This window comes from Orycteropus afer, unplaced genomic scaffold (genome assembly GCF_000298275.1).
Source record: "Orycteropus afer afer isolate SDZICR_OR568_19922 unplaced genomic scaffold, OryAfe1.0 scaffold00141, whole genome shotgun sequence".
In the NCBI taxonomy this organism is placed as follows: domain Eukaryota; kingdom Metazoa; phylum Chordata; class Mammalia; order Tubulidentata; family Orycteropodidae; genus Orycteropus; species Orycteropus afer.
In genome coordinates, this window is record NW_006921728.1 from 5,759,787 (window position 1) to 5,775,257 (window position 15,471).

At 41.0% G+C, this 15,471-nt stretch overlaps 2 protein-coding genes across 2 annotated transcripts in view; one reads left to right on the forward strand and one right to left on the reverse strand.

The window, feature by feature from the left end:
• Window positions 1-8,240, reverse strand: part of SLC39A6 (solute carrier family 39 member 6) — a 27,776-nt gene extending 19,536 nt beyond the window's left edge. The window contains exons 1-4 of the mRNA XM_007945661.2: window positions 7,515-8,240; window positions 5,670-5,853; window positions 4,451-4,620; window positions 2,936-3,154 (exon numbers count right to left, since the gene is read on the reverse strand). Of these exons, the coding sequence (XP_007943852.1) occupies window positions 2,936-3,154; window positions 4,451-4,620; window positions 5,670-5,853; window positions 7,515-8,240 (1,299 nt within the window). The remainder of the gene's footprint in view (window positions 1-2,935; window positions 3,155-4,450; window positions 4,621-5,669; window positions 5,854-7,514) is intronic.
• Window positions 8,241-11,011: 2,771 nt separating this feature from the next.
• The window catches only part of ELP2 (elongator acetyltransferase complex subunit 2), a 62,218-nt gene continuing 57,758 nt past the window's right edge, over window positions 11,012-15,471 (forward strand). Inside the window, exons 1-2 of the mRNA XM_007945662.2 lie at window positions 11,012-11,149; window positions 15,104-15,182. Of these exons, the coding sequence (XP_007943853.1) occupies window positions 11,012-11,149; window positions 15,104-15,182 (217 nt within the window). The remainder of the gene's footprint in view (window positions 11,150-15,103; window positions 15,183-15,471) is intronic.

Genomic DNA, 15,471 nt, shown 5'->3' on the forward strand with positions numbered 1-15,471 from the left:
AGCAAGAATGGCCAGACTTCGTCTCACCTATTTTGGTCATGTTGTAAGAAGGGACCATTCCCTGGAGAAGGATGTCATGCTTGGTAGGGTGGAGGGTTGAAGAAAGAGGGGGAGGCCTTCAACGAGACGGATTGATACGGTGGCTGCGATGATGGGAGCAAGTATAGTGGGGATTGTGGGGCTGGCGTGGGATCGGGCGGTGTTTCGTTCTGCTGTGCATGGGGTCGCTATGAGTCGGAAACGACTCAACGGCACTTAACAACACAACAACATCTATTGGAATCTAATATACTACTAGATTCCCATAGATAGTAGTATATCATAGCAGAGACAATCCAACTTGTTTTGACTCTCATTCACTGCCGTTGAGTTGATTCAACTCATAGCAATCCCTCCATCGATTCAACTCATAGCAACCCCTCCTTGGGTTTCGAAGACAGTATCTCTACGGAAGTAGATTGCCCAATCTTCCTTCTGAGTAGTAGCTGGTGAATTTGAACCACCAGCCTTCTAGTTAGCAGTCAAATGCCTTAGGCACTATGTCACCAGAGCTCCCTACCCAAAATAATAAATACATTTTATATTTTATAGCACACACACAAAGTTAAATACAAATAATCCAATCTAGTTTCATAAAATGATACTTTTGCAACACGTAATATGCTGTATTACTACTATTCCACTTAAAAACATTGGTCATGACACAAATTAATTTTGTTGTTGTATGACCTTTATAGGACAGAGCAGAACTGTCTTACAGGGTTTCCCACGCTGTAATCTCTATGGGAGTACCTCCAGGTCTTTTCTCCCATGGATCCACTAGTTAGCAGCCGAATGCTTAATCACCGTACCACCAAGGCTCCTTAACAGAGTAGGGTTGGGTTTCCAAGCTATAATCTTTATGGAAGCAGACTGTCACATCTTTCTTCAGCAGAGCAGCTGGTGGGTTCAAACCACTGACCTTTGAGTTAGCAGGTGACTGCTGAACCACCATACCACCATTTTAGTGCCTAAGGCACTTGACTGCTAACCAGAAGGCTGATGGTTCAAACTCACCAGCCACTGCTCGGAAGGAAGACTGGGCAATCTATTTCTGCAGAGATACCACTTTGGAAACCCAAGGAGGGGTCGCTATGAGTTGGAACAGAATTGACGTCTGTGAGTTTGGTTTTAATGGCACTCTGGTGGCACAGTGCCTAAGGCATTTGACTGCTAACCAGAAGGTTGGTGGTTCAAACCCACCAGCCACTCTGTGGAAGGAAGATGGGGCAATTTACTACTGTAAAGATTTACCACCTAAATGGGGGTTGTTATGTGTCAGAATTGACTCAATGGCAGTAGGTTTGGTTTTGGATATTTTTAATGGGCTACAACCTGCAGTTTGAAAAATTGTTCTGTATCATATAACAGAGAGTGGCCTACCTCTTGGAGTATCAGGTTAAAGAAGAGCTATGTTTAAGTAAAATTTGAACACAAAATCAAAAAGATTATTAAATAAATTATGTATTTGGATGAAAAAACAGTTAAAAGAAAAACAAAAAACAATCATTTATTTTAAAGGTAAAAATAAAAAGTAGGCTGTATCTTTAGACTAGTGTAAGTGAAGCAATTTGGGCAACTGGAATACTGAAGATGACTTCCTACATTAAGAATGTTGTTGTTGTTGTTATGAGCCGTTGAGTCGAACTCGACTCATTGCGACCCCTCCTTAGGTTTCCGAGGCGGTATATCACTATGGAAGTAGATTGTCCAACCTTCCTTCCGAGGAGTGGCTGGTGGATCATTATTTTACTTCTTTCCTCTCAGTTTAGGTCCATTGAAGAGAGAGGGTTCAAAATTTATAATCTGGGATATTGGTGACTGTAAAATCCTTAAAGACAAATACTCATAGGGTGGACTAGGAGGCTCCTCGCCAGTTCATACATGCACTTCTGTTCAGCTGTGCAGCCTCATACATCTTTAAGCCAGTTATCCTTGCTATTGTAATTGCAGTTTAATTACTAATTGCTCAAACTATGAAATGATGAAAATAGTTACTTCTATGGAAACTAAGCTTAATGCTTTTGAAAGACTCAAAAGCAAGATGGTAAAAAATAGCTATCAAATTGTTATGTAAAGCAACCATCATACAAAATTTTTTGAATTTCTAAAAGATAGCTTCTATACTCAAAGAAGATTTACAATTTTGCAACCTCTCACTCGATTTCAGAGAAACCAAAATTGGAAATTGTAGATGAAGCAGTACGGATGTTGAGGAGAAATGATAAACAAATCCTACTCAAAGAAAATCTTTATCTCCATTAAAAGACCAGAATATGAGTGGAGGTTTTAAATTAAGTTTAAATGTCACTTTTAAGGGTCTCCACTGTGACAGGTTATTTTGATTGACTTTCTGGATCACATCAGATATGAGGCAGATAACCAGAAGCAACCTGCAAGATATTTTTAAGAAACAAAAAGCCCACTGTTTGGCTTCATACTATTTCCTGGTGACAATTTACAAAAGGCAAGCTTATGAAAGTCATATAATCTCTGAAACAAAACAGAATATTCAGTGACTTGGTGAACAATCACAATAGTTAATCATAACCAACAATTAATATTGATGGTGCATCCATGATGCTTCTGATCTTCAAGGCCTGCTTGTACCTTGTGGTCTTTTATGTAGATGTGTATCCTTGCCCTTTTTATTCTCTCTTGAGTTTGACAGGAATACTACAGACAAAACCCCCCAGGATTATTAAGATACAGAACTGCTCTCCACGAATGCCTCCAGAAGCAGAATGCCTCCAGAAGTAGAAAAAACTTCAAGGGTACTGACCCCACTCTCAAATGAGAATCATACGGTCTGGAAAAGCTGCTCTGTCAATCAAGTCAGAGTACTACTCTGAATAAATGTCTGATATAAAGAAGTACTCAGTATACCTTTTCTTACCTTTTTCTTCTTATCTTTAAACTGCTTGATCAATGTGAGTACATGTTCAACAAGAAACATGAAGTACAGGCCTCCTAGAGCTGTCAGACCCTTCCATGTAGAATCAAAATAGGTACTTTCTTCTATGTTTTGAGAAGACAGATGACTGAAAAGTGGCCCTCTCTTCATTTCCATTGCTGGTTCTTCATGGCTGTGACCATGGTGGTGACTTGCATGAGACTAAAGACAAAACAATATGTGTTTTATAAATTCTTTAATTTCACACTAGTATGTCAGAAAAAACAGCCAAGATAATACATCAAACTGACAATCATTCAGAACTAGGCAATTACTGGGATACTTAAACAGTTGAGGGGGAAAGTTTAAGACATTACAAATAAAATGACCGAAAGGCAGCAAGCTATATAAATCTTAATGTACATAATGTACTATGTCACTTAATAAATATGTGGGTCTGTTCAGTATAAAGACAGACATGCATTGCGATAACCCTCATAATACATAAGTAATGGGTATTTTCAATGTTTGACAAGATACTTCACCACAAATAACAGAGAACTGTTAGAATAGGAACATAGTGTCTACCACTTACATCCCAACTGAAAAGCCTGGACCAATATCTTTGGTATGTTTACAAGAAGCTTAGTTTGTGTGTAGTGATAGGCCCTGACAAGTACCTACCTGAGATCCAGATGCCCTGCCCCAGCAACCTGTTGCTGAGCACAAAAGTTAACTATTGCTACTGCATGTTGGGGAATCAGGTGTGGAATACACTAACAAAGAGACAGAGGTCTCAGGGTCCACCCCATGCACATATAGCAGGTACTCCTCCTACACATCTGGTCAAGGACTTTGTCACAGCAAAACAGTTTTCTTTCACCACCAAACGGAGTATGGTGAGATTTGTAGTGCTCTGGGAATGGAGTGATTTTTTGTTTTCCCACTTACCTGTAAACTTTTAAGACAAAGTTAAAGAACAAGATCCAAATTATTTTCTGCCAAAACACCTAATCCTAAAATATTTCATAAAAAAGTGACTTCGGTTTGCCAAGCCTGTTCTATTCAAGAATTCACTCATGTCGTGCGGTGTCAATCTCCAAACATACACATAACGTCAACTCTGAAAAAAATGCTAACTCTCTTGAGCAGTACACATAAAGAGTCACATTTTATTCTGTGACAATTAACAGAACACGTAAGCAGATAATCAACATTGCTGCATTGTCACAGTACTAATCTTTGAGCAAAACTTAATCTTCCTTTATTTACAAGGTTCCCAAGAGTTAAATGAGTTTGCATTGAGTAAATTTCCTTGGAGGGAAAAACAAAAAACCATGAACATGTTCTAAGATCTAACAAAAAAAGTACAGGTTTCTATTACCAAACATACTTTAAAACCAAATCCCTAACCTTCTACTTCTATCTATACAAAGAATTATACTGCAAACAAACCAAAAATTCCAATTTTTTTCAGTGTTAAATAAATACAACAATCAGACAAATTACTGTACTTACATGTGGAAGAAGGTGTAAAAAAGCATCACCACTCAATGTCCCAACGGCCAGTGCCACAAGAAAACTTAGGAGAAATTTGAAAAACACCCGGTTCATGAGAGGCACCAAGATAACACCCAGCAAGGACAGGAAACTGATGATGGAAATAGCTATAAAGCCACCAACCCAGGCTGTCAAACAAAAACGGAAAATCATAATATTAATAAATTTTAAAAGAGATATTTTCAGAAAGCAACTTGTAAAGCAGGGAAATTAAAGAATTACAAATTTGTGTGACTAGGACTCTGGTGATGGAGTGGTTAAAGCACTGCGCAGTTAACAAAAAAGTTGGTGGCTCAAACCTACCAGCTGCTCTGCAAAAGAAAGATTACGCAGTCAACTTCTGACTTCTGTCAACTCACAATGGTGGTATCCTACTTCTCCCACGTACTGCTTAAGAGAAGCAGTTACATCACCAGTCACCTAGGGAAAAACTCTCCAATGGGTGTGGCTATGAGTGAGAATCGACTGGATGGCAGTGAGTTTAGTTTTGGTTTGGTATTAACAGAAGAACCAAGAAATCTGTTGCTGGCTCAAATTAACATCTAATTAGTACTCAAGAACTCTCCATGTAAACTGAATAAGCCTCGTGGAAAACTTTTTAGGCCAAAAAAGGGAGTCAAAGAAAGAAAAAAAAATATATATGGATGAACTCTAGCTCATTCAGGAACTGAGCTTTCAGACTCCTGTAACAGCTGAATTATGAAAGAGAAGAGATAAAAGTTAAAAAAAAAAAAAGATAGAAAACAGAGAAGGAAACCAGACACTCAATTTCAGCAGTAAACAAAGCCCTTCTTTCTTTTTCATAGTTTTGGTGCAAGATGATTCTACGCTAATATTAGAACTTTTATCAGTAAGAACACCAGAATGAGGCCCCAAGCCAGCACAGACTGACTGCTCTGAACAGTGTAACATCACACAAAAAGGTCCAAATTTCAAAAGATTCTAGCATCTTCTGTGGGATGACCTCAGACAAGTCACAATCTAAGTTTTATTATTTTTTTTTTTAAGGGTGGGGACAATCACGTTTGCTTTCTTCACATCCAGGGCCAGGATCAATTGACATGCTACATTTGAATGATACTGAAAAACAAAAGTTGATGTAATTATTAGGGAAAGTACAACAAACGTATCTACTAGAAAGTAAGTTTTTTTAAAAAAAGAAGAAAGGCAACTATACCTATTTGTAAAGAATAGGCCTTTGGAGGAATTTCAGCTTTCTTTTCACTCGTTGTATGAATGAGACAAGATCTAGTATCAATCTGATTGATGATGGCTGGGCAGAGATAGTAGAACTCTGTTGTGTTCAACAGAACCTGGATGCCCATGCCATGCGACGTGAGCAGCTTTGTTGCATTGAAGCACTGAAGGAAACAAAGCAGTGAAAATCACCTAGAGGTATTCCCATTACAGAATCCTGAAAATGTCTGCTAATACAACATCCTTTTCTTAATGAAACTACTTCTTTATCTTTTAAGTTAATGCAGATTAAAATCAACTTTTGTTTTGAGAATGTAAGAACTTATCTCAAGCTACTGGAGAAACTCACAATGGTGGTATCCTACTTCTCCCACGTACTGCTTAAGAGAAGCAGTTACATCACCAGTCACCTAGGGAAAAACTCTCCAGTGGAACGAGCTTGGGGATAAATGGACATTCACAAGCCTGTTAACTCATTGTATAAAGCTATTAAAGGAAATGAGCTTTAATTTAGAGATGGGGTTTCATGGTGATTGAGAAAGAAGTTGTTTTAGTACTACTGCTATCTTACTTGACCTGAACAAGTCCAAGACATGTCGCTCTTGCAGCAATGACCCTACTTGCAAAAACTTATCTCATTCCTGTCTACATACCTGGCAAAATAATGATCTACAATGAAAGAATATTAAATTATGTATATTACTCTTACAGAGAGCAGTGCTAGGTAATAAAACAAACCTGTACTGGCAAGTAGCAATTATTTCAACAATTTAATTAATGGAAAGCTTAGTTGAAGAGAATCTCCTCTACCCAACCTATCCTCCAGCTCCAACCCCCCCAAAAAATGGCTGTAGCAGCTGCTTTTCATCTTCCGTAAAGGTATTTCAAACTCCCTTAGTTCTCAGCCAGTAATACTCGGAACAAGTTTCATCGGTTGCTGCATTAGAATTAGTCAGAATTAGGGCAGTCTTATGCTGGTTTAAATGAAGTATTTCATCTTGCTTATTAAAGTATATCAACTATTCCTCATTCTTGACATTTCTCATTCCAAGATGAATTTTGTATCATACAATGTACAAGTCTATTCTACAAAAATCACATTTAACTCAGAATCTCACTGCACAGTCTTTTCACTTGCCCAGCACAATGTTCATTATAGCTGCCTTGACTTCAGTAACTCTAAGTCATCCTGATCCCTCTGCCAAGAAGGCAGCAGCACTGTTCTTGGCGTTTTTTTAGTTCCTTCTACCAACATCTTTAGGAGCTCTGTAGCGTAGTGCCTAAGGCACTTGACTGCTAACCAGAAGGCTGGCGGTTCAAACCCACCAGCCACTCCTCGGAAGGAAGGTTGGGCAATCCTACTTCCGTAGTGATACTGCCTTGGAAACCCAAGGAGGGGTTGCTACGGGTCAGGTCTAACTCGATGGCAAATAACAACAACAACCAACGTCTTTCTCTTAAACACAGATTCTAGCTCCTGCTTTTTCAACCTCCTATTTTCTAGGTTTTTTTTTTTTTTTTAATTAATAATACTCACCTTTAAGGAATTTCGTCAAAAGTATGTGATAACTTTTCCATAAGTATTTTATATACTATACTAAAAAAAAAATCTTAGAGTACTGTTCTTGCCAAAGAACTATTTCCCCAATTCTGTATCAGGAATGTTTACAACATAGTAGATACACACTGAACTAAGTGCCTTTCTGAGAAATAAGTTTACAATTTTATATTTACTTCAAACCCCTTACAACTATAGCTAGAGATGGCAATGAGAGGACAGACAAGCATGCATATTAATTAAAATAATGAACAGCACTCATCTTACCTCTGGAGTATTATCATTTGTGTTTCTGGAAAGCATAAAGCCTTTTCTGAGCTCATTCAAAGATTCATTTGTTTTCCTACTAGCAAGTCGGCTCACATGGCTCTTTTCTGTGATGCTCGGTGGAGTGGAACCACTCACATCTTTAAGGAGAACTTTTCCAGGTTTTGGAGTCTCTATAGTCTCTAGAAAGTGAGTTCCTTCAGAGACAGCATTATATACAGCTGAGGTCACTTCACTAGCACTGTCTTTGATTAAAACACTTCTTCTACTATTGGCATTTTCTGGTCGGCGAGATCCTTTCCCCTGGCTGTTTCTAGGATCTTTACCTGAACTATCAGAGTCGTGGTCTGGGCAGAGACCTTTCTGATTATTTTTAATGGAAGTTGCATGATTGTGATGAGAGTGATGATCATGGTCAGAGTGATGATCATGGTCAGAGTGATGATCATGGTCATGGTTTATATGGATTCTTTTAATCTTATCAATGCCTATATTTTGAAGCAATTTTCTGAAACCTTCAACGGACAAGGAATTATTTTCTCCATAGCGGTGAAAAAGTTGTTGTAGATGGTGTCTCTGTGTAGTAACTGCCAAGTCAACATTAATGCCTGCTTCCCAATTTGCAACAATTTTCTCCGTGGTCTGAGGGAAAGCAGCTGAGGGACTTGTGACACAGGCCAGGAGAGTGAAGGTCAGGATCAAGATCACAGATAAATTCCTCGCCATTGCACCTTCCTAGAGAAGACAGAAACAGAATTCTTGCCTTCACTTAGAAAACAATTTGTGTTAAGATACTTCATGCTGGAATTGATGTCTAATCAAATAATCAAGATTTATAGAACATCATTTACTGTGACTAGTCTAGTACTAGGTACTGTGAAGAATAGAGAACTAGAGTCCAAGTCTCAACCCTGGCATTGCTAAAACACCAGAAACAACTGGAGAACAGCTATGTGCTAAGAGGCTCTGTAACTAGCACTGAAAAAGCAATTGTAATTCTGAGACAGGAGAGATCCACGTAGACACAACCTTATTGGCAACTTATCGGACTGAGAACTATAAAGACAAAATAAGACACAGGGAAGAGATAACTATGGGGGAAGAGGCGAGAGGGGAGCAGTTGCATTATGGGAAATTGCAGTCAATGTCATGAGACAAAGTGTATGTGAGCTACTGTATGGAAAGTGAATTTGCTCTGTAAACTTTCATATAAATCACAATAAAAATTTAATAAAAACCCTAACTACCGCCACCACCCCAATTTTATAAAAGAACCTTTTTTTCCTCCACCTAAAGTGAAAATGACAATCTCAGAAGAATTCATTGAAATTTTTTCTTTAATTTATTCTCCTTGCAAGCAAATCAATTTAAGTCCCCTTCTCCTCACCCCCACCAGTCAAAAGTAACCAATTTTGTGATTTTCTTGCATCCCTTAGGATATTTTCTATGCATATTCAAGTACACATGAACTTTAAACATATAAATGTGATCTTCTTTCCTACTGAACAATTAATCAGACAAATTTCTATGTCAGCACATACAGATCTCATTCTTTTGAATAACTGCATAATGAAGAGAATAGTTCTTTAATTAAACTTCAGGAAAAACTCAACACATTGTTTTTAATGTGCTACAGGCCAAAGTTTCATCATAGACTACCATTCTTCCACACAACATGGTCAGAAACTGTGGCCTATGCCCCCACTTGGAAAAGCAGAAATCAGTTAAGTTGGGAAGATACAGTAAAACAGGTGGGTAAATTGATAGCTCAGGCTCAGCAGACAGATGGCCAGCATCTATGATGGATGATGATGGTGGCCAAACCCATCTGCCTCCAGGATAAACCAGAAATGGAGCTCTGCAACAGCTTGTGGCAATCTAGCTCTACCATTGTCAGCTGGTCTTCCTTGACCATTTTCTCATTCACCACTTTCTTTGAAAATCTGGTAGTCTTCATTTGGCAGGATAAATGAGAAAACCACACACGTGAATATAAGTGGAGTGCGCCATAAACTGTCATGTGCTGCATAATTGCTGCTTATCATACTGAGAATAGTGGAAAATGGAGGATACATCCCTGAAAGAAATCCTCAGAGCCTGAAGTTACGGGAATTCATTTAGTGGCTAAAAGAGCACCATTAAGAAATTACTCACAGGAGAGAGGCAAGGAGTGGGGTGGGTGCGGACAAGCACCGACGGATGGCGCAGGGGCAGCTCAGAACCTCTCCAAAGAGGATGCTCTGAGGGCAGCCGCGGACTCGCCGGCTGATTTCCTTCCCCGCCAACTCAGCGTGTTAGAGGAAAAAGAGAAAGGGCAGAGACCTGCAGAGGCGGGTAGACAAAACGGAAAAGAGGGCATAAAACTTTGCTACTCTAGGTTTTTTTGTATTTAAGCACATCAGTACCTTCTTCGACTACCAGATGAAACGTACAAATCGTGTCCTCTGGCAGTCCTCCAGGGGACCCCGAAGCCCATCTGTGCACCCCAGACAAGGACATCCGGCTTTCCAAGGCAAGCGGGCACCCGCCGCGGGCTCCCGCCTGCCTTCTCCGCCCGCTGGGACCATTCTTCGGGCCGCGGGGCTACTCTCTCAATGGTGCATCATCCCTCTACCGCCCCTCTACTCGGCCTGCAGAACTCACCTCTGCGCGGCCTCGCGGTCCGACAGCCCCGCGCATAGGTACAGTGCCCAGTAGTGGTTCGGGAGCGCGCGAAGCTGACCCCGTTCTTCTCCCTCCGAAGACTCTACTGGGAGCAGAGAAGCTGCGGCCTCATTTGCTCGGCCACCCCTCGGTCCGGAGATGGCACCGCAGAGCCACTAGGAAGCCGTACCTAGCGCGCCCTCGCCTCCCAAGAGCACGAGGACAATCAGTGATTACCGCCTCGCGTAACGCTCAGCCGGGAATCGCCGCCTCCGCCTGCCATGATTGCGGGGCATGCGCAATGCTGTTCCGGAACCCCGTTCCTGGCCGGCGGATCCTTTCTCCGCGTGTTCGTTGGCGCCACGGGGGGTCTTAGGAAGGGGAGGAGGCGGGGGCGCAAAGCTAGAGGAATTGGCGCGGCTTGACCGTACTGAGCGCCGATACCTGTTGGGGGCTTTTCCCTCATCTAGGACCCCAGGAGCATCCCGTCCACTGCTGGGAACCTAGCCGAGGGGGCCAGCGGGATGTTCCTGACGCTGCCTTGATACTGCAGCCCCAGACCTCCTTAAAGAGTCCCGAGTTACTCCATTGGTCTTCGCTCCTAAAACGGAAGCCAGGCTCACATAATGGGCCACAGTGCGAAAGATGGGAATAAGTAGCCCTGGCCTCCTGGTACAGCAGGTCTCTTGGCTGCGGGGGGCGGGGCCGGCAAGGGGTGGGGCCTTATTCACTCTGCCGCCGGCCGCCTCAGAAAATGGGGCCGGATGACTGAGGCGTGGGAGGCGACTTGGCGAGTAGTTCCGCTCCGAGGGCGGAAGTGCGCTCCTAGGTCTCGGGCGCTGACCAGCGGCAACATGGTGGTTGAGGTGCTGGAGACGTCTCACGTGTTTTGCTGTCCGAACCGGGTGCGGGGAGTCCTGAGCTGGAGCCCTGGACCCGGAGGACTTCTGGCCTTCGGCACCTCCTGCTCTGTAGTACTCTATGACCCTCAGGTAAGAAGGATGGCACTTCTGCGGCTGAACCTGGCCAGCTGACAGCCGCCGCGTCCAATGCGCAGAGGGCATCTGTGATATGGAAACCCCTTTTCAAGGGGGGCTGTGGTGCTGTTAAAGAGCTGGATTTTAAGACTTGACATTTAGGTGTGGATTAAGCCGTCATTCCACAGTTGCTATCTCATTTTTGTTTCTCTTAGGTTCGTTTTATAAACATTTTATTTAATTTTAAATAAATATTACTTGTACTTTAGCTATTACTGGACGTCTATAAAGAAAGTGCCATTCCGAAAAAAGGCCGTGGGGAATGGGGATCTTAAACAGTGGTTTTGAGACGAAAGTTACTCATTGCCTGAACTTTACCTTCTTTCTTTGACCCGATCAGTTGATTCTTTTCTTGACCTTTTCTCCACCACATTTCTCAAGTGAGTAGCTTTTGCATATTGCCCAGAGTTCCTTATGAACCTATTCCCACCCATTAATTTTGGATGGTGGGAGCTCTGGTAGCATAGTGGCTAAGGCACTTGACTGCTAACCAGAAGGCTGGCGGTTCAAACCCACCAGCCACTCCTCGGAAGGAAGGTTGGGCAATCCTACTTCCGTAGTGATACTGCTCGGAAACCCAAGGAGGGGTCGCTATGAGTCAGGGCTGACTCGACGGCACATAACAACAACAACAACAATTTTGGATGGTACAGTTAGTGTTAACTACTAAAAACAAGACTCAGTATAGTAAGTAAAATGCTGAAAATTACAACAGTGCAGAAGCCGGTTATATGTATTACTTACTGCCTTGCTTATTAATTTGATTAAGAGTTATATTCAGACACCTTTTGCAGACCCAAATTTATATGTACATTTCCCCATATCTTGAATTGCTTCCTTCTTCCTGGATTTTGTTTAGTTTTGTCATGCATTTTAAAAAATATTTTACTGGTTTTATCATGAACTTGTTTATATTTACTAACTCTTAAAATGAAAATTTCACCCATGATGATAACTTTTGTCTCTCAAAATCTCTGGGTTTGTCTATATACTGTCCATGCTCTTGTAACAACAGTATTCCTTTTTTCTCCCCCCACTATAGACTTTAATTCTCTCTTAAAATGGTTATGTTTTTTGTTTTTGGTGAAGATTTACACAGCAGTGTAGGTTCCCATTCAATTTCTGCACGAAGTGCTCAGTGACATTGGTTATATTCTTTGTAATGTGTGACATTCTCAGTATTCATATTCTGGTTCTTCTGTTTTCGTTAATCTAGTTTCTCTGCCCCCTTATGGTCTCATCTTTTGTTTTAAAGTAATTGTTGACCGTTTCATCTTATAGAGATGATTTTTTAAAGGAGCACAGTACTCACAGGTGATAGTCCTTATTTTGTGAGCAAATCTGTTATTTAGCTGCAAGGTGACCTCAGGGGATAAGTTCCGTTAAAGAGTATCGTGTCCCAGGGAGTCTTCCAGTCTTAACCAGTCAGTCTGTTTTTCTTTCCCTTTTTTTTTTAAAAAGGCATTTGAGGTTCTCTTCCACATTTTTCTCCCTTTCTATCAGGGTCTGTCTATTGTGGCCCTGATCAGAATGGTCAGTAGTGGTAGCTGGAGACCATCTAGTCCTTCTTGTCTCGGAGAAGTGGAGGCTGTGGTTCACGAGACTGTTCTGTAGACTAGTTTCTTCTTTGAGTCTTTGGTTTCCTTCTTTCTCTTTTGCTCCAGTTGAGTAGAGACCAATAGTTGTATTTTAGATGGATGCTCATAAACTTTTAAGACCCCACACACTACTCACCAAACTAGGCTGTAACAAGTATTCTTTTGGACCTAGTAGTGTGTTTGGTCTTATTGCTTATGCCTCTAATTTTGTGGTTATAGTCATCCCTCAGCATCCATGGGGGATTGCTTCCAGGACCCCCTGCAGATACCAAATTCCATGGATGCTCAAGTGCTTTGTATAAAGTGGTATAATATTTGCATATAACCAACACACATCTCCTCCATACTTTAAATCATCTCTAGGTCACTCCTCAGAAGGAAGGTTGGGCAATCCTACTACTGTAGTGATACCGCCTCAGAAACCCAAGGAGGTGTTGCTATGAGTCGGGGCCGACTCGACGGCAAACAACAACAACAACAACAGATTACTTGTAATACCTAGTACAATATAAATGCTATGCAAGTAGCATTTTCCTGATCTCTCTTAGCCTTTGAGGGATTGCTTTGACCACATAATTGCTTTCTAGCAGCCATTTTTGCACAGAAACAAAGGGTACACACAATGTAAGTAGTGAGTGAACCAAGATGCTCAAATGAGTGCTGGAGAGACTGAGGATTTGTGAAATAGCAGGAGGCTATAGCAGGGTACGCCTACCCACCACTTCATTTGTGTGGATTAAGCATCGTGCTCAGTGGGTGGCAAATTCAAGTTTTACTCTCTGGAATTGTTTTCCCCTGAATATTTTCAGTTTGCGTTGATTGAATCCATGGATGCAGAACCCACAGATGAGGGCTGACTGTATTTGAGATGTGATTACAAATGATTCCAAAAAAATAAAAAATTTCATCTTCTGAGCCTAGAATTTGTGTATTTATTATGAGGGTGATTCACTTCACAGTAACAGTCTTCTAGCTGTTCCTATGGTGGGATTTCCTCCAGGGTTTATTAACACCTTTAGTCATGGCAAATTTTTATTTTTTATTTTTCGAGTTGTTCTGAATTTTGGAATTTGCCATGCATTTACAAAATAGCAAGAGAAAGCACATAAAGCCTTGCGTGAACTTTACAGTGACTGTCAACTTAGAACCGACTCAGCTGTAGAAGCCCCATTTTTCTGCAGCAGGTTTAATGGGTTTGTGCTTCTGCCTTCTGTCACATTTTTTATTTTAATGATAACTTGATGGGCATCTTGGGGAATTTAACATATCAAAAAAGTATATTGAGCCTAGCTGAACATTACTTTAAGTTCAGAAATAAGACCATGTCAGATGCTGAAATAAAGTTTGGAGATGATGTTCATTCAGCAGATGTTTAAGGATCCTCTGTGGGCTAGACCTAGGCTAGGTGGTGATGCCACAAAAATAATGGGTGAAAATGACTGTAACCATCAAGGAATTCTTGCTCTAGTGAGAGAGACAATGACATTATATTGTTCTCTAATCTCAAATAACCCACCTATGAAATACACTAGTTTATGCACATTTGCCTCTGGGTAACTTTTTCTCTGTCATAAGAATTCTGGTTGGTATATAAGCAGGTATGAGGACAGTGCTATTGGCATTAAATGGAGAAAGGGGATATAAAGATGAGGGCACAGTAGTCATCTTCAGCACAGGATGAAATAAAAGAACCTTAAGTGTAGAGTGGAGTTGGTAAGGGTAGCAGTCTAAGACTCATAGGGGCCTGGCAATAGGCTGTGTTATAGTCTGATGTATGAGAACTTCTTAGTTATAGCCTCAGTACCTTGCGTCGCTAGGACAGAAGAACCCACCACCATCTGATCAGCCATGGCATGCAAAGTAGTTTGAATTACTGTTGGATTTGTAGGCATTAATCACATATTTCTGTACTGAAAGAGCTCCTTGGCAACAAAACCCTCAAGTTGGTGCACGTATAGTAGAAGTAAGCCCTGGAACCTGTGGGAACACAAGAAAGAGTGTCTTTGTCTATCTTGGGTCTCAGGGTTGGTGCCCATACAAGATGAAGGTGGACACTGGGAGGGTGAGCAGGAGCTAAGCAGGCGAAGAGCTGAGAGCTTGATGCTGGGAATGTGGAGAGTGGTGAAAAAGGCAGGACTGAACTACAGTGAATGGACGGCTTAGGACAAGGTTAAAAAGTTATGGATTAAGGAAGGTGAGTCTGTCTGAAGTAGTTCTGATCTTCAAAGGTTCAAAACATGGGAATTTTATTAATTTATTAATGCCGCTGCAGGATAAATTCTAATTTACTAACTTGTTTTCTTCTCTCAAGAAAAAGGTTGTTGTTACCAACCTGAATGGTCACACTGCTCGAGTCAATTGCGTACAGTGGATTTGTAAACAGGATGGTTGTAAGTATAACTTGATTGTTAAAATTAATCTCATGTTTTCTGAAAAAAGCATGGTTTGTCACTTATCTTAGAGCACTTCTCTTAATTTAAAAATAGCTTATCTAGATTTCATTTGATATTATACAGTTAGAAGGTAGGACAGTAAAGACAAATCTCCAGGGTGTCCCCAATGAAATACCTGACCTTTGGAGTATTTTTTTATTAGGATTTGGGTGAAGATTTACAGAGTAAATTCACTTTTCATACAGCAGTTCACATATACTTTATCTCATGTCATTGACCAAAATTT